Source organism: Rhineura floridana, chromosome 5, assembly GCF_030035675.1.
Source record: "Rhineura floridana isolate rRhiFlo1 chromosome 5, rRhiFlo1.hap2, whole genome shotgun sequence".
Taxonomy (NCBI): Eukaryota; Metazoa; Chordata; class Lepidosauria; order Squamata; family Rhineuridae; genus Rhineura; species Rhineura floridana.
The window spans coordinates 150,843,089-150,868,294 of record NC_084484.1 but is presented as its reverse complement, the minus strand read 5'-3'; the positions used below and the strand labels follow the sequence as shown (position 1 = coordinate 150,868,294).

Below are 25,206 nucleotides of genomic sequence, written 5' to 3'. Positions count from 1 at the left end.
TTGCTGAAGTCGAGATATATTATGTCCACAGCATTCCCACAGTCTACAAGGGAGGTTACCCAGTCAAAAAACGAGATAAGATTAGTTTGGCAGGATTTGTTCTTCATAAATCCATGTTGGCTTCTAGTAATCACTGCATTGCTTTCAAGGTGCTTACAGATTGACTGCTTTATAGTCTGCCGCAGAGTTTTTCCAGGGATTGATGTTAGGCTGACTGGTCTGTAGTTCCCCGGTTCCTCCAGTCATCTGGCACTTCACCAGTTCTCCATGATTTTGCAAAGATAATAGACAGCGGTTCTGAGAGTTCTTCAGCCAGTTCCTTCAATACTCTAGGATGCAATTTATCGGGCCATGCCAATTTGAACTCATTCAAACTGATGATGTATTCCTTGACCATTTGTCTATCAATCTCAAGTTCCAGTCCTTCCCCTTCTACTTCATGTTTCCCAGGAGGGTCACAGATCCTTTTTTGGGAGAAGACTGAGCCAAAGTAGGAATTGAGGACTTCTGCCTTTTCTTTGTCATCTGTTATCATTTTGTCATCCTCATTGAGTAGCTGTGCCACCATTTCTTTTCTCTGTCTTTTACTATGGACATACCTGAAGAAAGCTTTTTTGTTCCTTTTAGCATCCCTCGCTACCCTCAGCTCATTCTCAGCTTTAGCCTTCCTGACACCATCCCGGAAATTCCATGATACCTTCCTGTACTCTTCCTTTGTGGCCTGGCCTTCTTTCCACTTCTTGTACTTGTTCTTTTTTGTTTTCAGGTCATCTCTAAGCTTTTTGTGAAGCCACATTGGCTTCTTCTGCTGTTTTCTCCCTTTTTTCCTTGTTGGAATTGCTTGCCATTGCGCTTTTAGAATGTCCTTTTTTAGAAACTCGCACCTATCTTGGACTCCTTTTCTCATTAGGGTGGCTTGCCATGGAACCGTACTTACAATTGTTCTGAGTTTATTAAAATCAGCTTTCCTGAAGTCCAGGGTGCGCGTATGGCTACTCTCATCTTTTGCTTCTGTTAAAATCAAGAATTCAAGTATGGTGTGGTCACTTTCCCCCAGAGTTCCCATAACTGCCACTTCATCCACCAAATCATCTCTATTGGTTAGAATCAAGTCCTGGATAGCTGATCCTCTGGTTGCTTCCTCCACTTTCTGTAGGAGGACGTTATCTCCAACACAAGTCAGAAATTTCTTGGAGGGGCTGTGTTTGGCAGAATTTGTGTTCCAACAGATATTGGGATAATTGAAGTCCCCTATTACTACTACATCATGCCTCCTCGAAACATTGGCAGTTTGCTTTTCAAAAGTTACATTCTCGTCTTCTCCTTGATTGGGTAGTAGGTAGTAGACTCCAAGCACCACATTCCTTTTATTACTTGCCCCATTAATTTTAATCCAGATACTCTCGGTGGAACTATCAAGCTGATCTTCCTGTATTTCTGTGCAGGGATATATATTTTTAACATATAGCATGACTCCACCTCCCTTTTTATTCCTTCTGTTCTTTTTGAACAAGTTATATCCTTCAATTTCTGTATTCCAGTAATGGGAGTCATCCCACCAAGTTTCAGTTATACCTATCAAGTCGTAATTGCCCTCCTGTATTAAGAGTTCAAGTTCGTCCTGCTTGTTTCCCATGCTCTGCGCATTAGTATACAGACGTCGAAGACCATGTGATTTATGGCTTGGCTTCCTTACTACATTTTTCTGAGGACTGTCACTGGTCCCTATTACAGCCGATCACTCTGTTCCCGTTACTGTGCACAAGCCTTCATCAGTCGTTACCATCAAGTTTACGTCTCCCTCCCCCTTAGGATTCAGTTTAAAGCCCTCCTGATGAACTTCTCCATGCTGTGGCCAAGCACGTTCTTCCCAGTCCTTGTGAGATGCAACCCATCACTTGCCAGTAATCCATCTTCCAGGAAGCATAGCCCGTGGTCCCAGAATCCAAATCTCTCACGTCGGCACCACCTTCGTAGCCATTCATTCACACGGAGTATTTTTCTTTCCCTTTCTACTCCTCTTCTAAGTACTTGAAGGATGGATGAAAAAACTATTTGAGCCCCAAAGTCCTTGAGTTTCCTTCCCAGAGCTTCAAAGTCTGATGTGATTTCTTCATAGCTCCGTTTGGCAGTATCATTTGTTCCTACATGGATTAGGAGAAAGGGATACCTGTTGGTGGGCTTTATGAGTGATGGCAACCTTTCTGTCACATCTCTAATCCGTCCTTCTGGAAGACAGCATAACTGGCGAGTCCGCGAGTCTCTACATATTTGGGTTTTGATCCCACGCAGTAGGGAGTCTCCCACTACTAGTACTCTTCTTGTTGAGGGGCGAGGTTTCATTGGCCCTGCTTGATTGAGCTTCAGCCTCTGGCTCGTTGTCGCATGGGGTCTCCTGTAATTCTTCCACCACAGGCTGTCCTCCAGTCTCATCCTTGTGTGGTTGAAAGCGGTTCCATAGCTCCACTGGGTAAGGGTGTCTTCTGCCTCTTCTGCTCCTGTCACCCTTTCCCACGGAGTTTCCTCCACTTCGTTGTTCCTCTCCAAAGCAGTCTCCTCTTCTTCTACCACATGTTGTTGCTCTTCCACCTCCACTTCTCTTTGCTGCTGTTGTTCCAGCGTTCTGTTTAAGAACTGTTCATCTTCTCTTACAGTTCTCAGTGTGGCCACCCGCCGTTCCAGGCCTCTCACTTTTTCTTCTAACAGTGCCACGAGCTTGCACTTGTTGCGCGTGTACGCCATGTTGTTCTCAGGCAAGAAAACAAACATGGCACACACCTTGCAGGTCACAACCACTGGAGTATCCTTCCCGTTCATACTCTCTTCTATCTTTTGTTTCTTTCTACTTATTTTGGAGTGGCCTGTGCTTTGTCCTGTCCTACTACAGGGTAAACTTGAGAGTCCCACTGGTATGCGGTGCGCTGTACAAGGAGAATTAGTAATTTGGTGGGGTTTTTTAAGGGACCTCCCCCTTGGTCTCCCATGTGGAACTCCTTTGTCAAACTCCTGTTTGCTCTGCCTGTTTGGTCGCTCTGTTTGCTCGCTCTCTGAAAGCTGGCTTGCTTATATGTCCTCACCTGTAGACCAATTGAGACAGCTCCCTCTGCTCTGCTCTGTTAGGAGTCAGGAAACAGAATGAAAGTCCCAGCACACACAGCTGCTGCTTGTTGCCCTCAGCAGTTCTCAGGCCACACCCTTAAGCCAATAGCTAACAAGCCACACCCCTTCCAATCAAGCTGCTATGGAGCCCTTCAGAGCACACGGCTTAGAGTAAACAGGCCCGTCAACAGCGGGCAGCCAGGTTGGGTCATGGCTGAGGACCCCTGCGGCCCAGTAGTGGCCCTCCTTAGGCTGGGAGGGTGCAGCTCCCGCTCCATGATCTGCATGATATGGGACCCAGCAATCCGATGCTGCTGTGGATCACAGAGCTAGATCTCCCAAGCAACACACACACATACCTGATACAGGGAGTGCAAGCTTAAATAAGCCCACCCCATCTACCTCCCATGCCTGCATGCTTGGCCTGTGTGCTATGTGCGTGTGCCTGGCATCACCCAAGATAGTGGCGGGGCATCCCTGAGGGTTGAAGCCCCTGCTACCATCTTGGGTGTTGGCAGGCATGTGAATGCAGTGTGCAGGGCATATGCACTGACATGCTGGTGCAGGAGGTAGGTGGGGCAGACAGGCATGTTAAAGTCTTGTGCTACCTGTATTGGGAGGGGGTGTTGGGGACTATGACTCTGTGGGCCTGGGCAGGCTGGTGCCCAAGGACCCAGTCAGGCCTGGTGCCAGTCCTGACGGTAAATGTATTTTTGTGAGGATTGAACTCTTACAGCCCTTTAAAAAGGGGGGAAAGTTTCACTGAACCTAACCTTATTTTACTTCCTTAAAGGAAACTTGCCAGATCCTGGCAAAGCTCAGGATTTCATGAAGAAATTCACTCAAGTTCTGGAAGATGATGACAAAATAAAACACCAACTGGAAATGCTTGTTAGCCCAACATGTTCATGCAAACAGGCTGAAGGATGTGTGGTAAGAATACATATTAAAATATACCTAGTTTTGGTTATTGAATTTGCCTGTTAATAATTGTCAGTTTATAATTAATATTTCAGCGAGAAATTACAAAGAAGTTAGGCAATCCCAAGCAACCTACAAACCCATTTCTGGAAATGATAAAGTTCCTTCTGGAGAGAATAGCCCCCGTGCACATTGATACAGAATCTATCAGGTACATCTTTCCACTTGATTTGGTGGTTAAACTTCAATAAAACTGTGGCAGTAGATATTGTACTGAAGGGTTTAATATTGGTGAGAAGATTTACTTACTTCTTTTCCTGATGCTTGTATTATAAATAGCAATAACTGTAAAGTTGAGATGAAAATTGCTAAAAAATTTCATAAGAAGAAAATGAAGTCAGGCCTCTGAGTAGGGGGCAATTTCAAGGATAGGGGCCAAACATATTAGCAGTGTTTTGCGGTGGCGGGCTGCTTATGGTGGCAGTAGTTTTAAAACTTTATTGTCTTGTCTAGGGTAAGAAGGATTTTTGTAGGCAGTGCTGTTAGCGGTAGCAGCAAGAAGAGTTCTTCTGGCCATAAATTTCCCCTGTATGCCATTAGAATTATCCTATATATTGTGTGTGTAGCATCATTCCAGGGACATACTGGGAGGAGAGAAGAGAAATGGCAGCCAACCAGAAAACTCCTCTCTTACTGTTAATGAAATCTCACAACTCCAACTAAGAGAATTATTTTTAAAAGTATGTTCCCAATGAATTAAGAAGTATGTACACAATGAAAAAAAGTATGTACACAATGAATACAGCCTCTTCACCCCAGAAATTTAAAAAAATGGTTCTCCCAAATTTGTCATTTACAAATAGCATTGAGTTTATCCCTAGTTATTACTGGTTGTTACAACTGCAACAACAGCTGAAGTCGTAGACATTCATGTCCTGTGTTCATTTGCAACAATGGTTGCTGATGATAACATTAGACATCACCTGAAATAATTTAAAAGATCACTTTACATTATGAATAATTCAGTGTCCTGGTTTGGTTTGCTTAGCTGTGAAAATGATAAAGGTAATAGAAAATATTATTCATAGTAGCTTAATACATCATAATCAGTACTGTCAGTTCAGATTTAGTCACAGCTTTTTAACAGTTACTTGTTAAGGAAGGGAAATGTATATCTTAATAGTTCATACTTTTTTGCTTCCTAGTTAAAGAATTCCACTCCTCTCTGTCTGACACCAAAAGGGGTCCGGGCCGGAGCGCTTTTGCGCAAGGGCTGGAAGAAGGGCATGAAGCCACTTCTGGCTTCTTTGGCACCAAAAGCACCAGTGCAGAGGAGGCGCAGGGGAGGCTATTTAAGGTCATGCTCCTGCTGACCTCCCCCTCTTTTTTCTCCAGGGATTGCAACACCCATCCTGCCCTCCCAGTAAGTGGTATGAGATTAGCTGGTTGCCATAGACGGGGCCGGATAGTGATTTTTGACTCCTCCTGTGATTGGCTGGCAGGGGGAGATTTTTCACCTACTCCATACTGCAACATATGGGTATGTGCAGTTAGAGGGGGGTGTTGGATAAATAGGTTAATTGGTTTAATTTGGCCACTTGGCAGGTGTGTGCAGGAAAGGGAAGACGGGAGTACAAGCAGTGAGTACCCTGAGGCACTTTTCAGGTGAACAGTTATTCCAGAGACTTGCGCACAGGGCTGTGGGACCTTGTGGGGCAGGGTATGGACACTGTTGAGGTTAACCTGTGTCACTCACCTGGAGTTATGGGGCTTCAGGGGGGGCGTGAATCAGGAAGACCTCCCTCCACACCTGGAGGGTGTGGCAGGGGGAAAGAGCTGGAAGCATGGCCAGCTTGACTCCCTGCGGGGTAGGCTCTCCTAGGCATGACAGGATTAATGGATTTCCTGCACATAGGATTTCCTATGACAAATCGGAAGTCAATATTCTTTCTTTTATATATATATATATATATATATATATATATATATATTTCTTTTTGTATTGTACTAGTTATTGATTTGTGTTGTTTTCTTTTTGTATTGTTTTGGTTTTGAAAATTGGAATAAAAATTAATTGAAAAAAAAAAGAAGTTAGAGGTTTATAAGATCTTGAGTTCATATGTTCTTAAGTTGTAGTTAATAAAGTGGCCCAAGCCTACCCCATATACGTGTCTAGCTTGTTTATTTCCCGCCTCCTCGCGCAAGTATATGTTGGTACTAGCAGTGTAAATAATAATAGTTACAACTCATGGTGTATAAAATTATCTATGATTAACTTTGAATTTTCCCTTTTGTTAGTGCTCTTATTAAACAAGTGAACAAATCTATAGATGGAACAGCGGATGATGAAGATGAAGGTGTGCCTACTGATCAAGCAATCAGGGCAGGTCTTGAATTGCTTAAGGTAAAGATCTCTTGTAGTTAGTAAGAAGCTTGTTGTGACAAGTTTTGGTGATGTAAATATTAAGAAATTTCAAACTACCTTTAGATAGTCCATGCATTTCAGAGATTTGATCTTTGTTTTGGGATAAATAAATGCAAGCCTGCAAAACGCCTTATCCTATGGACAGGGCTGGTTCTAAAGGGCAGCCAGGTTGGGCACTGGCCCGATGACCCCTGGAGCTACAGGGGCCCCCTCAGCCGCTCCTACGCTCCCCTTCCGTGATCTGTGGCCCTCCCACGTCTCCCCACTTACCTGTCTGCTGTCTTTTACCATTGCCCTTAACAAAGATGGCAACCACGGTTTCCCTAAGGTAGTGAAGCCCCTGCCGCCATCTTAGTTGATGGCAGAGATGCGCGCGTGTAACACGCATGCATGCCATCAACAAAGATGGCGGCAGAGGCTTCATCCCCTTAGGGAAACCACGGCCGCTATCTTGTTTAATGGCAATAGTAAAAGACAGCAGACAGGTAGGTGGGGGTGGGCTGTGCACATGAACACGCACACATGCCAGGGCCCAGTGCAAGCTGATGCCCAAGGGCCCCGGCATTCCTGGAGCCGGCCCTGCCTGTGGACCCTGTTGAGATGGTTAGCAGTCATGTCAGTGCCCTAGTTGATTTCTGGAATATGGGGATGACTTGGGCTGTTGACGCTACAAGTCCTAGTTGACCTCTCATAAAGCCAAATTGTCTCCTTTGTTTTCTGGGGCGTTGGAGGTGATAAAACAAGAAGGATGCTAAATCACACATGACTTGACCCAAATACAAGTAAGAATTCATGTTAGAGCCTACTCTGTGGCAGTGAAGAAATCTTGCTTCACCTCAACCATTGGGTTTTCTCAGATGTGACCAGTTTTTCCAAGTGATCTGGCAAGTGGAATGATGTGGTAGAAGATCCCTTGAAGATCTGTTTTGATCAATTTGCAGATCACCTTCTTGAGATCACAGTTAAAAGCTCCTGTTATATGATTTGAAGTGCTGCCACTGGCTACAACTTGGCATTCAGTCAATGTGTTCTTTGCTGTGGGTTTCTCTTCGCACTCTGTTAATCCTGGGGCACATAAAGATCACTGAGTAAATATAGCAATGTAATGGTTCGGTTTGTATTAGGTTTTGGGAGAATAAACTTCAGAAGAACCATATCCCTTACTCTTGCAGGTGCTTTCATTTACACACCCTATCTCATTCCATTCCGCTGAAACTTTTGAATCCCTCCTGGCTTGTCTGAAAATGGATGATGAAAAGGTGGCTGAAGCTGCATTGCAAATTTTCAAGAACACAGGAAGCAAAATTGAAGAGGATTTCCCACACATCAGATCGTGAGTTAAATACAGTACTGTTAAGTACTCCATATTAAAGTAGTTTAGAATTATTGGACAGAACAACCTCCTTGCTGAAAATAATGAAACACTGATTTTGATGGTGTGGAATTGGACCTGTTGCTTTTACTAAACAATGGGGTGCTGCTGCCATGCCACAAAGGAACAAGCCAGAATGTGGCTTCTGTTATATGTGAACCTAGGATTGTGATTTGTTTCTCTCCAAACAAACCACAAGCCATAAGCAAGGAACAAACCTTTGCTTCTGATCATGGAGAGAAACAAGCTAAAAGCTTGGGTTTATGCTCGGGTTTACATTTAACAACAAATAAATTAGCTTGTTTCCTGCCTGACATGGCAGCAGGAAAGTAGTGAAGCATGGATTTCTTGAGCTGTGTGCACCAGTATGCTGCTCATTCATGTTAAACCATAGTTTAACTATTGTTTAATTTGACCTGCAGACCAGGCCGTCAAAACAAACAAAGAATCCCTATTAAGTACAGCTGCCCAGGCACAGATAGAGACACTCTTGAGGCCTGCATTGTTGGATTTCTTGTAGTGAGGTAAATTTTCCTCACATATAAACTGTCTAGAGTAAAAACCTTTTAGAAAGGCAGATAATAACCTTAATACAAATAAAATAAGTATTTAAGTACACGTGGAAGTATCCCGAGAGACTGGAAATACATGTTTGCATCTTCAAAATTGTAACTACAAATTTACAAATCCTATGGTTTTTTTGGCTTGGTGGGCTGCCATCTGCATTCAGGGAAGAATTGCATTTTCTGATTCCTGTGGATGAAAATTATATACTTATATGTAGCTTTCATTCTCTTTGTGAAGACTGAAACATTTGAACTTCTACATTTGTATCTATTTAAAGCAAACATAGAAGTGTGATAGGTTTACTTTTTTTAAAAAAAACTTTTTACTTTTAGAGCTTTGCTTCCTGTTTTGCATCATAAAGCTAAAAAGGGACCACCTCGTCAGGCCAAGTACGCTATTCACTGCATCCATGCAATATTTTCCAGCAAAGAAACACAATTTGCACAGATTTTTGAGGTAATGTTTTAAAATGTTTTATAGCGCATTTGTATTTTTCTAGGACACTGCCATAACTAAATGCTCAGTGAAAGGTACCAGAAAATATTGCAGTTATGAGAGGTGTTAAAATATGCTTCCTGAAGAACATTTAAGCTGCAGTAACAGTTTCCATTTGTGGTTCCATATGTTAGGGAAAGGGCCATAGCTCCTTGATAGAACATCTAGTTTGCATGCTAAAGGTTCGAGGTTCAATCCTTGGCATCTCCAGGTAGGGCTGAGAGAGTTCCCTGCCTGAAACCCTGGAGAGCTGCAGCCTATCATTTTAGACAGTATTAAGCTAGATGGATCAAAAGTCAGACTTAGTAAAAGGCAGCTTCCTATGTTTCTGTGTTTTGGACAATAGGAATTATTTTTAATTTAGTTCATTGGACTGCTAATTAATTTCATATTAATAACATTTACTTTCATTAATATTTGATACCTGTATTTATGTTTTAGCCACTCCATAAGAGTCTTGATCCAAGCAACCTTGAACATCTGATTACACCGCTGATTTCTATTGGCCACATAGCCTTGTTGGCACCTGATCAGTTTGCTGCCCCATTGAAGTCTTTGGTGGCCACTTTTATTGTTAAAGACTTGTTAATGAGTGACAGGGTAAGAGCTTTTTAAATTTTTAACTTTATTTTTTACTATATGAAATTCAGAGAAACTAAAAATAAAGTATTAGTTAAAATGTTTACATCTATTTTTTCTTCATATAACAGTGAAAAGCATAGTTTGCAAAATAAGCCTCCCCGAGTTAAGTAACAAAACTACTTATATCAAGTAATTCAAAACAGCAGTGTAAACGTAAATCCTTTAAATTTATTTATTTATTTATTTATTTATTGTGTTTGTATACCGCCCCATAGCCAAAGCTCTCTGGGTGGTTTACAGTAACTAAAAACATTAAAAACAAATATACAAATTTAAAACACATCTTTTAAAAACAATTTAAAACACAGTTTAAAAACACATGCTAAAATGCCTGGGAGAAGAGGAAAGTCTTGACCTGGCCCCAAAAAGATAACAGTGATGGCGCCAGGCACACCTCATCAGGAAAATCATTCCATAATTTGGGGGTCACCACTGAGAAGGCCCTCTCCCTTGTTGCCAGCCTCCCAGCTTCCCTCCGAGTAGGCACCTGGAGGAGGGCCTTAGATGTTGAGCGTAGTGTACGGGTGGGTTCGTATCGGCAGAGGCGTTCCATCAGGTATTGTGGTCCCAAGCCATGTAAGGCTTTATAGGTTAAAACCAGCACCTTGAATCGAGCTCGGAAACATACAGGCAGCCAATGCAAGCGGGCCAGAATCGGTTTTATATGTTCGGACCGTCTGGTCCCTGTTACCAATCGGGCCGCTGCATTTTACACAAACTGCAGTTTCCGAACCGTCTTAAAAGGCAGCCCCACGTAGAGTGCCTTGCAATAATCTAATCTAAAAAGCTTACATTGGATCTCTCTTCCCCCTCCCTTCCCTTCTCCTTTGTATTAAAACACACACGACCAGATTCTCTGCTGCCACATGCAGACATAGATTCTCTGAGTATTACAGTGTGTGTACATTTACGGTATGCATACCTCTGAATTATAATCCCATTCTGGGTTTCAACTTTTATACAGTGTAGCACATGCTACGTTTGACATAATGCTAAACCATGGTTTGTTTTGCTTACCTGTAGTTGGTTTAAACATCTGTAGAACTAACTACGGTTAGCTTGTGGCCAACAAACCACAATCTGTTGCATTTGACTTTTACCAAGGGGACAGAGGTGAACATTCAAATGTTACAGAGGTGAGACAATGGCCTGGTTCGCACATAGTTTGGCTTGCCGAAACTGCACAAACTTGCTGGCTGCTGGAGAGGAGCTTACATCGCCTAAGATTTGGCTTAGTGTATCTGTAGATGAACAAGAGAAATAACAATGAACATTTTTAAACATTGCATAACAAAGAAATAATAAAATATGTAACTTGATTCAGGTGCCAGGGAAAAAGACAACTAAGCTCTGGGTGCCAGATGAAGAGGTTTCTCCTGAGACACTTGTGAAGGCAAGTCACTTAAAAACTTTTATTTACATAATTATCTTTTTATTACACATTTTTCTTAATCTAAGATGCTACTTTTACATTCAACTGATTTGGTTGTTGCTCTGTCTGATCTGCCAGTCTTCTTAAAGTAACTTTTTGCCAGACTCATATTGCATGGTATCATAGAATAGTAGAGTTGGAATGGGCCTATAAGGCCATCAAGTCCAACCCCCCTGCTCAATGCAGGAATCCAAATCAAAGCATTCTCAACAGATGGCTGTCCAGCTGCCTCTTGAATGCCTCCAGTGTCAGAGAGGGCACTACCTCTCTAGGTAATTGGTTCCACTGTTGTATCGCTCTAACAGTTAGGAAGTTTTTCCTGATGTTCAGTCAAAATCTGGCTTCCTACAACTTGAGCCTGTTATTCCGTGTCCTGCACTCCAAGATGATCGAGAAGAGATCGCGGCCCTCCTCTGTGTGACAACCTTTCATGTACTTGAAGAGTGCTATCATATCTCCCCTCAGTCTTCTCTTCTCCAGGCTAAATATGGCCAGTTCTTTCAGTCTCTCCTCATAGAGCTTTGTTTTCAGTCCCCTGATCATCCTTGTTGCCCTCCTCTGAACCTGTTCCAGTTTGTCTGCATCCTTCTTGAACAGCAGAGACCAGAACTGGATGCAGTACTCAAGATGAGGCCTAACCAGTGCTGAATAGAGGGGAACTAATACTTCACGCAATTTGGAAATTATACTTCTGTTAATGCAGCCTAATATAGCATTTGCCTTTTTTGCAGCCACATCACACCGTTGGCTTATATTCAGTTTATGATCAACGACAATTCCAAGATCCTTCTCAAATGTTGTATTGCTGAGCCAAATATCCCCCATCTTATAACTGTGCATTTGGTTTTTTTTTCCTAAGTGTAAAACTTTGCATTTATCCCTGTTGAATTTCATTCTGCTGTCTTCAGCCCAATGCTCTAGCCTACAAGGTCCCTTTGAATTTTGTTTCTGTCTTCCACGGTATTAGCTATGCCTCCCAATTTTGTATCATCTGCAAATTTTATATGCATGCTCTACCTCCTCATCCAAGTCGTTAATAAAAATGTTGAGAAGAGCACTGGGCCCAGGACCGAGCCCTGTGGTACCTACCCCACTCGTTACTTCCACCCAGTTTGAGAAGAAACCATTGATCAGCACTTTTTGAGTACGATTCTGGAGCCAACTGTGGATCCACCTGATAGTTGTTCCATCCAGCCCACATTTAGCGAGTTTGCTAATCAGAATATCATGGGACACTTTGTTGAAAGCTTTGCTGAAGTCGAGATATATTATGTCCACAGCATTCCCACAGTCTACAAGGGAGGTTACCCAGTTAAAAAACGAGATAAGATTAGTTTGGCAGGATTTGTGCTTCAAAAATCCATGTTGGCTTCTAGTAATCACTGCATTGCTTTCAAGGTGCTTACAGATTGACTGCTTTATAGTCTGCCGCAGAGTTTTTCCAGGGATTGATGTTAGGCTGACTAGTCTGTAGTTCCCCGGTTCCTCCAGTCATCTGGCACTTCACCAGTCCTCCATGATTTTGCAAAGATAATAGACAGCGGTTCTGAGAGTTCTTCAGCCAGTTCCTTCAATACTCTAGAATGCAGTTTATCAGGTCCTGCCGATTTGAACTCGTTCAAAGTGGTTAGGTATTCCTTGACCATTTGTCTATCAATCTCAAGCCCCAATCCTGCCCCTTCTACTTCATGTTTCCCAGGAGGGTCATAGACCCTTTTTTGGGAGAAGACTGAGCCAAAGTAGGAATTGAGGACTTCTGCCTTTTCTTTGTCTTCTGTTATCATTTTGCCATCCTCATTGAGTAGCTGTGCCACCATTTCTTTTCTCTGTCTTTTACTATGGACATACCCGAAGAAAGCTTTTTTGCTTTTAGCATCCCTTGCTGGCCTCAGCTCATTCTCAGCTTTAGCCTTCCTGACGCCATACCTGCAATTCCAGTACAGTTACTTTGGTCCAAGTGTAATATGGGTGCATCCCACTTAACAACCTGGCCTCAGCATTCTACACCTGCTGCAGCTTCCAAACTAATCCCAACAAGAGCCCCACATACAGTGCATTACAATAGTCCAGTTGCAGGGTTACACAGTTGAATCACAGTGACTAAACTAACCCTGTCCCAGAAAGCACCTAGTTGGCACAAAGATGGATTTAGATGGACCCCCAAACTGCACACCTCTTAGCCATTAGCTAGTTAACCAAATTACCCAAAGCTGATAAAAGACACTCATGGCAACTTACACCATCTGCACCTCCACAGATATTGCCAAGTCCGAGAGAACCAAAAAGCTGAGAATCTGGTCCTTTTAGGTGGAGTGAAACTCCATCTAACCCTTGGTTGCCCATCTTAATCCAGTTCAGCCATACCCACCCATCCATAGTACCTCTGTCTTTATCCAAGTTAAAGTTCAACTTTAATTGAAGTCATCCATCCCAAAACACTTGTTCCTTAGGGCTAGTGAGTGGAAATGTGAAGTAATGCTGTGTGTCATCTGCATACTGATGACACTTCAGCTCAAACTCCCAGCAGCTTCATACAGATGAAAGATGGGGAACAGGATCTGGCCTCCTCTCCCACCCCCACAAGCCACTATGACAAGTGGGCAGGACCACTCAGCTGTCAGTCATCTGACATTACCATGATGTCAGCTGACCCAATTTCAAAGGAGAGATTTGGAAGTGTAGTCCTAAGTGTGCTGCAGATCCTTTCCTGCTTCCTTGAATTCAACCAGTCTGCAACAGAAGATCTTTGACAAAAACAGGATTTATAGCCATTGCCAAGCAGCGGTTTGTTTCTTTGCAGCTGCATCTTTAGCTGCCCCACACCTGACATCAGGTGTGGGACAGGTGAGTGTGGTTTAGAGAAGATGACTTCAGGGAGGATTAGAGCCCTGTTGGGGTTAATTAGGCCCTAGAGGTTCCCCACTGCTGGTGTATCACTGAGACACCCAAAGGTCAATGATCATGGGACTTGACTGAAGTCCCTCAGCATCATTTTGTCCCCATGTTAAGATTATTTATTCTATCATATCTGTACTTGTAGCTCATTGTATGTTTCCCTCTTCTTTTTTGCTGGACTACAGCTCCCGTCATTCCTGACCATTGGCCATCCTATCTGGATCTGATTAGAACTTAAAGTCTAACAACATCTGGAGGGCCACAGTTTCCCATTCTTGCCTTATAGTCTGCTGCCTCCAATAGTCAGTAGAACAGCCAGGTGGGAGGGAAGAACAATTTACTCAAAAAGAGAAGAGCCACAACTTGGTGTGAGTCAGCATCCAGGTTGCTTCTGGGGAAACATATATACTTTGGAGTTTTCACATTCACCAGAGAATTATGCTTTGTATGATAAAGGGGTTTTTTTTATATATGTATTTTAATAGGTTTTTGAGAAAGCTGTTCTGCTATGTAATTAGTTTACCGGAGACGTTGGCTTGATCTACTATGTTTGATATTTGCCTCTATTATTTAACATTTATTTCAGATGCAGGCTATAAAGATGATGGTTCGATGGTTGTTAGGAATGAAGAATAACCACAGTAAATCAGGAACCTCTACGCTGAGGTTGTTAACAACAATATTACACAGTGATGGAGACCTGACAGAACAGGGAAAAATTAGGTATATAAATAATAGATTAAAAGCAAGACTGAACAATTTATTTCAGTTGACATAGTTGTGAACCAGTGATATGTATACAAAACAAAATGCTGCTGTCTGCTGCTGCACGTACCAAGGAGAGTGGTAGAGGGGGCTAGATTCCTCTTTACACAACTAATTGACATTCTCCAGCTGACCCCTCTGTTTACTTGCACATACGGCTGTGGCTTCCAAGCCCTGGAAGCCTCCTCTTATTTCTTAATACATTGTGGTTGTTGTTTTATCACTTCTAAAGTGCCTAATATTTCCTAATTACTGTAGAGAGATTAAACGATAAGACAGCCACTGCCCACAGGCTCACAATCTAATTCAAAGCATACCAAAGAAAAGTGGAAGGGGAGGTAAGAGAAAAGCAAACAGGTTTAGGTACCAATTTTTAAAGTTACAGTAGTCCAAATGGGGCCATTATGTATTTCAGCTTGTTAAGTTAGGATATTCACTAGCCTTTTTCCTGGCATGCATCCCATTTGCTCCTCCTCTGCAAATCACAGTTAAACCAGGAAGTCTCAAATTAACCATAGTTTTCAGTTTCATCTGAGCTTTGGAACTATCCATGCTTTTAAACTAACTATAAATAGCCAGGTTTGTTCCAAACCTTGGTAACCATATTTTCCTGTTCAAATAAAAATGGGAAACTATGGTTAATTGGAGACTTCCTAATTTAATAGTTATTCATGGCAAAGGGGAGGAGCAAAATGGCTGTATGCACAGGCTTTGGGTTGTTTGAAGATCCAAACTATTGGATACAGGTGCATCATCTGGAACACAGTGATGTCTTGTATGCTACTTTCTACTTTTGTGTTGCTTTTATTTCATCTTCTGTTTCATTTAAGCTGTTAAAGTAGGTTAGCTTATTTGTATTATCTTATACAATGTTGTATGGATTGACTATTTATTTATTGATATGATTATTTCTAATTGTTCTAATATGTTCTTGAATTGTTATACTTTTTGCTCATTGATATGTTGTGAGCCACTTTGGGCACAGTTTTGTGGGAAAACTCATGATAATGTTATGAAAAGTCCTGCACAGCAGGACTTTTTGTTCCCAGCAGTATCATGTGATCTTGATGGGTGTGCCTTCCTGTCTTTTTAAGTACATATAATTGGTATTGTGAGAAAACAAGTGTGAGCCAAGCACAAAGAGCCTTGCATAATAATCTAATGATTTTATACTAATTAGCTCATATTCTTTTGCTTATTTTTCAGCAAACCTGATATGTCACGCCTGAGGCTAGCTGCTGCTAGTGCTATTGTGAAGCTGGCACAGGAGCCTTGTTACCATGAAATCATTACATTAGAACAATACCAGCTTTGCGCATTAGCTATTAACGTAAGGAAACAGAAGGGGTGGGCATTACCTGCATGCTAATTGTGCATAACTTGTCATAGTCAACATTTTATAATGTAATATGTGTAGTGAAGTATATTTATTCGGCTTTAAGAAAAGGTAAGTAGATATTGAACAAGTCATTGTTGTATAAAACCCCTTTTCTTCTTTTCAGGATGAGTGTTACCAGGTTAGGCAAGCATTTGCTCAGAAACTTCATAAAGGCCTATCAAGGCTACGGTTACCACTGGAGTATATGGCCATATGTGCACTATGTGCAAAAGACCCAGTAAAAGAAAGAAGAGCTCATGCAAGACAATGTCTAGTGAAAAACATAAATGTGAGAAGGGAATATCTGAAGCAGCATGCAGCAGTTAGTGGTAAGTAATAAGGGAAACAAACAGACGTATGTAAGATGTATCATTGCCACAATTACATATGCCCTGGTCATTTCTAGATTAGATTACAGTAACATGCCGTGTGTGGGGCTGCACTTAAAGTCTTTGGAAGCTTCAAGTTTTGTAAAATACAGGAGCAAGGTTGCTTCCAGGAACCAAGTTTTTTGGCCAGTATTGTATTGATTTCATTGCCTTTTATTTATTTCTGGGCCATTTCATAGTGCTAGCTATTATCTTTTAAAATCATAAACCAGGCTTGTAGTCCTCTGGCTTTCCAGCTGTTGGACTCTAACTCCCATCAGCCTTCAGCCAGTATGGCCAATGGTTGGGGGATGCGAATTCAGCAACATCTGGAGATTCCCCACCCTGCTCTTCAAACATTTGGTAAGTGGATATTTGGAAAACTGCCATCTTCTGCATGGATCTACCCAGGAGAGATTACTAGAATCATCAGGGGTAAACCTGTTATGTGTCCCACTGTGCTGTGAGGTATGAGGGATGGGTTTCTCAGTAGTAGAGTCTAGATTATGAAATTTACTGCCTGGGAGACCAGACAATGCAACTTATTCTGAGAATTTAGGTGACTGGTCAAAATGGCCTTGTTTTGAACACCTTTTTTCTAGTCTGATTTCTGATATTGTTGCTACATTTTAGTTTTTGGTTCTGTTTTTGGAGGATTGTATTACTTTTTTAGTAGAGTCCTGTTTTAATGTTTGATTGTGAGTTGCTCTGGGGGCTCTACTAAGGACAAGATGTGGGATTAAAATAATTTTATAAACAAACTGGATTATTCTGTGTACAGTAGGGCCCCGCTTACCGGCGCTCCGCTTACCGGCGTTCTGCTAATGCAGCGGCTTTCCTCCCCTCTTTTAAAGCCGCTTTTGTGGCATTTTTGCATGACGCGCCCCATGAAAGTCAATGGGGTTCCGCTTTACGGTGATCTCTGCTTTAAGGCAGGGGTCTGGAACGGAATCCGCCGTATAAGCGGGGCCCTACTGTATTAGAATATTCTGTGCATAGGTTCTGCCCATGCCTCTGTGCTCCATGTCCTCCTAACATTCTGCATTTTGAACTCTTTGCACTTTTCAGCACTCCTTCCCACAAACGGCACATTACCATCCTGTTTCTTGGATCTGTGTAAGGTTTTTCTCTCAGATATTCAGTGAAGATCAAAACATCCATTATGTTTGTCTTACAAATTAAGCACTACCGGAGAGCCACTGATGGTCGGGTCTGCCTGGAAGTTACACCTTCTGACCAAGAGGCCGTTTTTCCTCATCCCACATGTGTGCAGTCTGGCTCTGTTTACTTGGTGATGAGGACATGTGCTCCACCCATACTTGGAGGCACTGCCCTCTTAATTTCCTTACTTATTCCAGGCCCCCTCTCCTCACCACCCCAACACTAAATGAGTTCATTGCAAAGGCAAGATTCCAAACCAGAGACTTCCGATTTATAGCTCAAGTTCTTACCTACTGTGCTTACAACCATAACATGCAAAGTGAAATACATATTCTGTTTGAGATACTGATGTTCTTGAATCTGTCCTCTTGATCATTTTCTCTTATAACTTCCAAAAATATTTGCACATGTGCTTGTCTGTGTGGACCTATTTTCATGAGGTTGAAAATATGTTATATTGGAATTAGAATCTTTTGTATTAATTAGCTATTCTTTGATTGCTATTATGAAGGTACATCTAAATCTTACTTTTTAATTTTTCTTAATTTTACATTTTCAGAAAAACTTTTGTCACTTTTACCAGAGTATGTTGTTCCATATACTATCCATCTTCTGGCACATGATCCTGATTATGTCAGAGTCCAAGATATTGAACAACTGAAAGATATTAAAGAGTAAGACTTTCTGAAAAGATCAAATATATGAGTCTGTATTAACATGCTGATTTGTAGTTTATTAAATATTAAATACTTAGTTTCACTAAGGAAATTACTTTTTCAGTTCTCTCTTTTCTGGTCTGTTCACCTGCAAAATCAGTTTAAAATAATAAACACTGTGAGTTACGAAGTTTTCTGACAGCTGTATGCCTAATAAGAAATGTTTCTTTTAGGTGTCTTTGGTTCATATTAGAAATATTGATGGCTAAAAATGAAAATAATAGTCATGCATTTATCAGGAAAATGGTAGAAAACATTAAACAGACAAAAGATGCTCAAGGACCTGATGACCCAAAAATGAATGAAGTAAGTTGTATTAAAATATTTGGACACTACAAATAGTTATATATCTAATATGTCTCCATCCCCAGCATTAGGATAAATGAAGGTAGGGGCGTGTGTGAGAGAGAAAGAGAGAGTTGGCTAGCAATTCCTCTTTATTCTGACTTTTCAACACTTGCACAGAGTCTGCAGTAGAGTTTTGAATGGGAAACAGTATTTTCTATATTACAATGCATTAAGGGTTTTTGTGATGACTGGTAGAGATTGGCTGAGCTGCTGTGATGTCATAGGATGTTCATGCACAATAAATAGACTCAATTATATACAAAGACTGTATTATACTAATATAAAGTATTAACAACATGAACATTTTGCAAACTTACAAATAATAATGAGTATTATGAACCACCACCAATGGATCCCAGGTAAAAAGATGGTTCCATCTGTGAGTCTTCAGGTTCATGCAACCTGGTTGATGGCTTCTGATTCTTTGAGAAAGGTTTTTCATCAGATTCTAGCTTGAATCATTAATAAGCACTAGTCCTCCCAAGATGCTCTGACATTCTTTGTAATAAATTGCTTCTTATTACCAATTGTGCTTCTATATAAGATAGAAGCTGTCTGAAAATAATCCTTGACTCCAAAAACCCAAGGTACCAACCCTTTAGCATATATCATAGTTTATCTGTTTGTTTAATTTGTTAGTTGCTTTTCTCACAAAAGTGAGCCGAAAGCAATCTATAATAAATAAAAAAGTTAAAACCAGCATAAAAAAGTAAAATAAAATAAAAAAGATAAAGAACACATAAATATAACAGCGGTGGAACAACCCACCAATTAAAAGGCTACAACATCAAGAGCCCTCCAAAATTAGGAGCCAAATGCCTGGGAGAAGAGAAATATTTTTGCCTGGTGCCTAAAAATAGATAATGCTGGTGCCAGGCATGCCTCCCTGGGGACAGCATTTCATAAGTGGGGGCCCACCACTGAGAAGGCCTGCTGTCGTGCCACCACCCTCCACGCCTTCCTCGGAGGGGGCACACAAAGAAGGGCCTCAGATGCTGAACGCTGGGTCTGGGTTGGCTCATTTTTTTCATGAACCTTCCAGCTGATTTGCTTAAATTGTGTTTGGAAATTTTATGAGATGTTCTTAAGATGCTGTTGTGTTAGCTTTCTTTAATTTGTGAAATGTATTGTATATTCCACTTGAGGATTATGCCACAAAAAGTGGAGCAGCTCCAATTTTCTGTGAAATTACTGTTCCTCATGTTCATTGGAACAGCATGCATAACAGTGTTCTCCTAGAATAACACTAGGTTACTTTTCTTTTATACTGAAGGATGATTCCATTTTTCATAGAACTGAAATTGGAGCTTGACAGTTTTAGCCCTCAGAGAATGTGATTATCTGGATTTTGTAGTTCCAGGGAATCATAGCACAGATTATAGAGGGGTGAAATTCTGTCCTACTCTGAGATATCAGTCTTCTCTTGTGTAGACTGATAGTGTCACAAAACATATTTCTGAGCTATGAAATATAGAAACATTTTTGAGCTATGAAATATAGAACGTTTGTCTTTAGTGTTGTAGAAATTTGACTCTTAAAAACCAAGTTGATTGTCCAATTTGACCCTTTCAAGACATTTGTGTTAGAATTTAGGATGTCTTCTGATAGTGTACAAAATCACTCTCTTTTCAGAAACTTTACACAGTGTGTGATATAGCAATGAACATCATAATATCAAAGAGCACAACATATAGTTTGGAATCTCCCAAAGACCCTGTACTTCCAGCTAGATATTTCACTCAACCTGACAAGGTAAAGTTTGGCTTGTGAATTGGAATCTTTCCTTATTGAAGGAAACTTTCAACAGTAACATTTTTTAAAAAAAATAACCATTAAATTCTTGGTCAGCAGAAGAGTGGAGCATACAGGCATGGGTTAACTCCTTCTGGAAGGCAGGGTGACATTTTTTTTAAAAAAAAGTTAGTGGCTTGGAAGGGAACTGTCCTCCAATTTCCAGTCATGACTCTGCCTTCACTAAGAGAGCAGGGTTAATTCTTGCTCCTGCATCCTGCTTCTGTAGGAGCAGGGACCCTCAGGCGCTTACACAAGACTACAGTCCTGGCTATCAAGGCAGCAACAGTCAGTTCCTTCGTGACACAGGCCACAGTTCATTGGGCTTGGAGCTATCTCCCAGAAGTCCCATCTGAATTCACACACCTGTGGAAGGGGCTTAACAAATGGTCAGAGCAGCAGAATTTTTAGCTGATTCCTCCATGGATGATTTACAGTACTCCAGCAAGGGTTATGGTCTTGGGGGTGGTAACATGAGGTAATTTATGGCTCTCGTCGTAGCAAGTGGACCGCCAGTCCAGATTCAACCTCTCTAGGCTCTTTGGAAAATCTGTTGATCTGGTACTAGTTGAAACTAAGAAGGCCTTTCCTTCGCCATCAAAAAGGATGACTGTAAAACCAAAAGGAAATCTTTGCAGCCCTTTCGTCCCAAGGGTGCACCGCTACATATCGCACCATTCACCCCTTTGGAGGTTCCTGGGGCTTCTCACATTCCCATAACAGGCCAGGGCCCTTGGGCAATGTTCCACAGACAAGACAAGCTCAGAAAACTGCAGCATAAGCAACCCTCAGCATGATGCAGTTCAGCGAAGTCTACTGCAGGCAAATGGGTCCTGGAGACTATTTCTATAGACTATAGCCACAAATTCATAGCCACTCCCAGAGGCAGATTCCAAGCATCACCATTATCCCAGAATCCAGAGAAGCACTAGAGGATCCTGTTGGCCCCCCAACATCTCCTACACATAGGGGGCATAGAACTGGTCCCACAGGAACAGTAATCATGTGGATGGTCTTCATATCTTTACTGTGCCCAAGAAAAATATGTTGGAGTAATTTTAGACCTGAAATTTCTCAATTGTCTTACCAAGCAGAAGAATTTCAAATCTATTGTGGAGGCCTTTCAACCGGGAAACTTCATGGTGTTGGTGGACCTCTAGAAGGCCTATCTCTATGCCTCCATTGCTGCTGCTTCCAGTTTGCCTATGGACACAAGCAATTCCAATACAGAGTAATACTATTTGGCCTGTCCTCTGCTCCCCAGCATGTTTCTGGGATCATGATTAGTCTGGTGGCTCATCTGTGAACACAGGGAGTACGTATCTATCTGTACTTGGATGACCTACTGATCAGGGCTCCTTTCCTGTACAGAGTGGCAAGGGACATTCTTGCCACCATGTCCTGCTGTGATGATTGTGGGTTCATTGTTAGAAAGGCCAAGAGATCTATCATCTAAGGGTAGTGATAGACACAAGTCAAGAACGTATCTTCCTGTTGTGGGAATGGGCATCCAAGCTCCTGGAACAGACAAGGGAGACATTGGCTGCTACACAGTCTCCACTAATGAGCCTGGCCTGTCTCCAGGGATCTGATTGTGATGATCAATTGTTTCCTGGATGTGGTTTCATATGAGGTCCCTTCAGTAGGTTCTGCTCACCCTACAAGACCAGATCATCAGCAAGTCAACCTATGTGCCACTGATAACCAATGACATACCTCAGTCCCTTCCCTGGTGGCTCTCCAGTACCAACTTTCTCAAGGGGCCCTTTGAGGGAAGCACTCTGCATTCAGGTCACCACAGATACCAACCTATCCAGCTTGGGATCAACTTGCCTGTTCAGTATTGCCTTCCTGGCTGCATAGTCTCCTAACATGCCTTTCCTCCACTCATTCTCCCATGGATGCTACAGATGGTAAGAGCACTCAGCCCAAGTAGGGGTGGTAGTCCCCCACTGTCCAAGGAGACCTTGGTTCTTGGATCTGATAAGCCTCTGCTCCCATCATGCATGGCACATTCTGAGTCACCTGGATCTGCTGTCTCAAGGCCTGGTTCTTCATCCAGTTCTGGACTGGTTCCAGCTCTGCACCTAAAGGCTGAGTGGGACCCTCTGAGGGAGGAAGGATTTTTAGATAAAGTCACCCACACGATCACCCACCAACCAGGTATGAGATGGCATGGAGGGTTTTTGAGAGATGGTGTAAGTGCCAGTGAGTCTGGCCCTCAAAGGTAAGTGGCATGAAGGTCCTGGAATTTCTACAGGACTATCTGTATAGAGGTTAGCCCCTACATAAAGAGTCAGGCAATAGCTTTAGGGAGTGTACTTCCCCACTGGGAAGCCTGTACCCTACCTGGCCATCCCTGGGTTAAATGGTTCCTCCAAGGAGTGTTCCTATTGGCTTTGCCCATGATACATATATTCTCCATGTGGGATCTTTCCTTGGTTCTCCAGGCCCTCACCACATCACCTTTCGAGCTCCTGCACTCCATTCCACTCTGAGATCTCACTCAAAACCTTGTTCCTAGTAATGTCATCTAGGAGGGTAGAGGAAACTCAGGACCTGACAGCTAGAAAGGGACTGCATTATCCATCCATACAGGATTGTGCTCTCACCTGACCCCTGTTTCTCACCAAAGGTCAGCTCAGCCTTCCACAGGGGACAAGAGATTGTCTTGTTGAAATCCTAACCACACCTGGGCCACTGGTGGAAGGTGGCATAAACCTGATGTCAGAAGGATAATCAGAGCCTACATGGTGCACACTGCACCCATCTGGAAATGAGAGTCCATATTTGTATCCTTTAATCAAGGAGACCAAGGCCATAAGTTGTCAAGATCCACCATCAGCCAGTGGGTTTGCTAGTGCATCCAGGCATATCTAGCCAAATCCTGAGCTCTGCTTCCTGGTATTATTGCCCACTCCATCAGAGGGGCACTGACCATGGCAGCTCTGCATTCCAGCTCTGCGTTCTAGAGGACATTTGCAGGACAGTAACCTGGGCACATCCTTCTATTTTCAGACACAAGGTGGACAAGGTTTGCCTCAGGAGGCACAGCCTTCCATTACAACAGCTGTAATTCTGTTTTTTCCCATCCTTTTTTTGAGGGGTATACTGCTGTGTCACATTACTTGCCTGCCAGTCCTCCAGTGACCAAGAACAGAAAGTTGGACTTACCGTGAACTATTCTTCTGATCAACGGAGAGTGGAGCATACAGCCCCACCCTCAATTCAAGCCTGATTGCTGGGTTGAGGGCCTTCTGCATATCATATTTGTGTGAATACCCAAGTCATATAGGAAGTTACTCCCACGACACTCTTTCAGTACTGTGCCCTGAGTTGTTCTTTTCTTTATACTGTCCTTGAAAGTTGTAAACATTTTAAAAGGTTTGAAGTTCTTATACTTCCATGGTTTTTCACATTCATGTTGTGATTATGGCTATGGACAAGTCTGGAAATCAGAGGATTTCCTTTCCTTTTGGCTGATCACTAACAATTTTTGGCCCTGCCTTCCAGAGGAGTTAACCTTTGTCTGTGTCCTCCATTCTTTGCTGATCAGAAGCACACTTCATAGTAAGTCTTAACTTTTCATTTGTAACAAGTTTCAGAGGGTAGCTATTTTATTCTGCAGTAGCAAAACAACAGTCTGGCATCTTCAGATGACAATTTTATAAACTCTAAGCAGTAATGAAATCTAATGCATAATAGCTTATATGACATCAAAGTTTTGTCTTTAAAGTGCCACAGGGCAATTTGTTGTTCTATTAAATTTGTGTGCTATCCTGATTGTCATGTCACATCAAAAGTCTGTTTTGATGCTTAAAAGTACAGATTTTTACTAGTCTCAATTCTGAAAGGATACTATTCAGATAGTTTTGTTTTCCTTTGCAGAATTTCAGTAATACCAAAAACTATCTGCCTCCAGAAATGAAATCATTTTTCACTCCAGGAAAGGTGGGCTTTTCTATATGTTTACTTAGTATTTGCTATATAAGTGAATGTTATTTAATCAAAATAAAATATGGCCCTTGTCACAAATTGCAAATTAGGAACAAGGTTTTCAGATGAAACACATATGAGGATCAGGAGACCTGGCTTTTAAAAATTCTTGGGAAAAGAAAATGTTGTTTGCCTAGTGCTGAAAGACATATGACCAGTCAAATTGTCTTGGGGAGAACATTTCAAATATAAGGTGACATAACTCACCTAACTTTAGAGGGGAGGCATTCAGAGAAGGGCCTCCAACAAAGATCTCAATGCACAGACAGGTGCATGAGAGAAAATATTACCTTTAGGTACCCAGGTATAATTTGAATTGTATCCAGAAACAGATTGGCAGCCACTGAAGCAGTCTCAAAACTGGCAAGATGTATTCCCTAGATTAGCCCCAGTTCGCAACCTATCTTGAAATAACAGAAACCCACTGTGCACACTGCAATAATTCATTGTAGTGAACAAGTCTGGAGACCAAGACATGGATGGCTGTTGCCAGGCTTTCTATGCTGGTGGATGGTGCTATGGGTCACATACTGGAACATCTTAGGGGCAAAAACTGCAACTTTAGCATTACTTTTTGTCTTGAAACTATTTTTTTCAAACTGTATGTGTTGACATAAAAAGGCTCTGGGATTGCAGACTGTATATTTGATGATAGGTTTGTTACTTCAGATGTTCATAATACTAAATATACAGGTTAAAATGGAGAATTTTTTTCCCCCAGCCCAAAGCAGCCAATGTTCTTGGAGCAGTTAATAAGCCTCTTTCATCAGCAGGCAAGCAGTCTCAATCCAAATCTTCACGAATGGAAACAGTAAGCAATGCCAGCAGTAATTCA

General features: G+C 41.9%; 1 protein-coding gene across 1 annotated transcript in view; it reads left to right on the top strand.

Annotated features, from left to right (window-relative positions):
- Window positions 1-25,206, top strand: part of PDS5B (PDS5 cohesin associated factor B) — a 158,409-nt gene that overhangs the window by 126,178 nt on the left and 7,025 nt on the right. Inside the window, exons 16-30 of the mRNA XM_061629724.1 lie at window positions 3,893-4,032; window positions 4,116-4,231; window positions 6,319-6,424; window positions 7,618-7,778; window positions 8,717-8,840; window positions 9,321-9,479; window positions 10,846-10,914; window positions 14,435-14,571; window positions 15,820-15,943; window positions 16,116-16,320; window positions 18,080-18,194; window positions 18,410-18,542; window positions 20,217-20,336; window positions 24,264-24,326; window positions 25,093-25,203. Of these exons, the coding sequence (XP_061485708.1) occupies window positions 3,893-4,032; window positions 4,116-4,231; window positions 6,319-6,424; window positions 7,618-7,778; window positions 8,717-8,840; window positions 9,321-9,479; window positions 10,846-10,914; window positions 14,435-14,571; window positions 15,820-15,943; window positions 16,116-16,320; window positions 18,080-18,194; window positions 18,410-18,542; window positions 20,217-20,336; window positions 24,264-24,326; window positions 25,093-25,203 (1,883 nt within the window). The remainder of the gene's footprint in view (window positions 1-3,892; window positions 4,033-4,115; window positions 4,232-6,318; window positions 6,425-7,617; window positions 7,779-8,716; window positions 8,841-9,320; window positions 9,480-10,845; window positions 10,915-14,434; window positions 14,572-15,819; window positions 15,944-16,115; window positions 16,321-18,079; window positions 18,195-18,409; window positions 18,543-20,216; window positions 20,337-24,263; window positions 24,327-25,092; window positions 25,204-25,206) is intronic.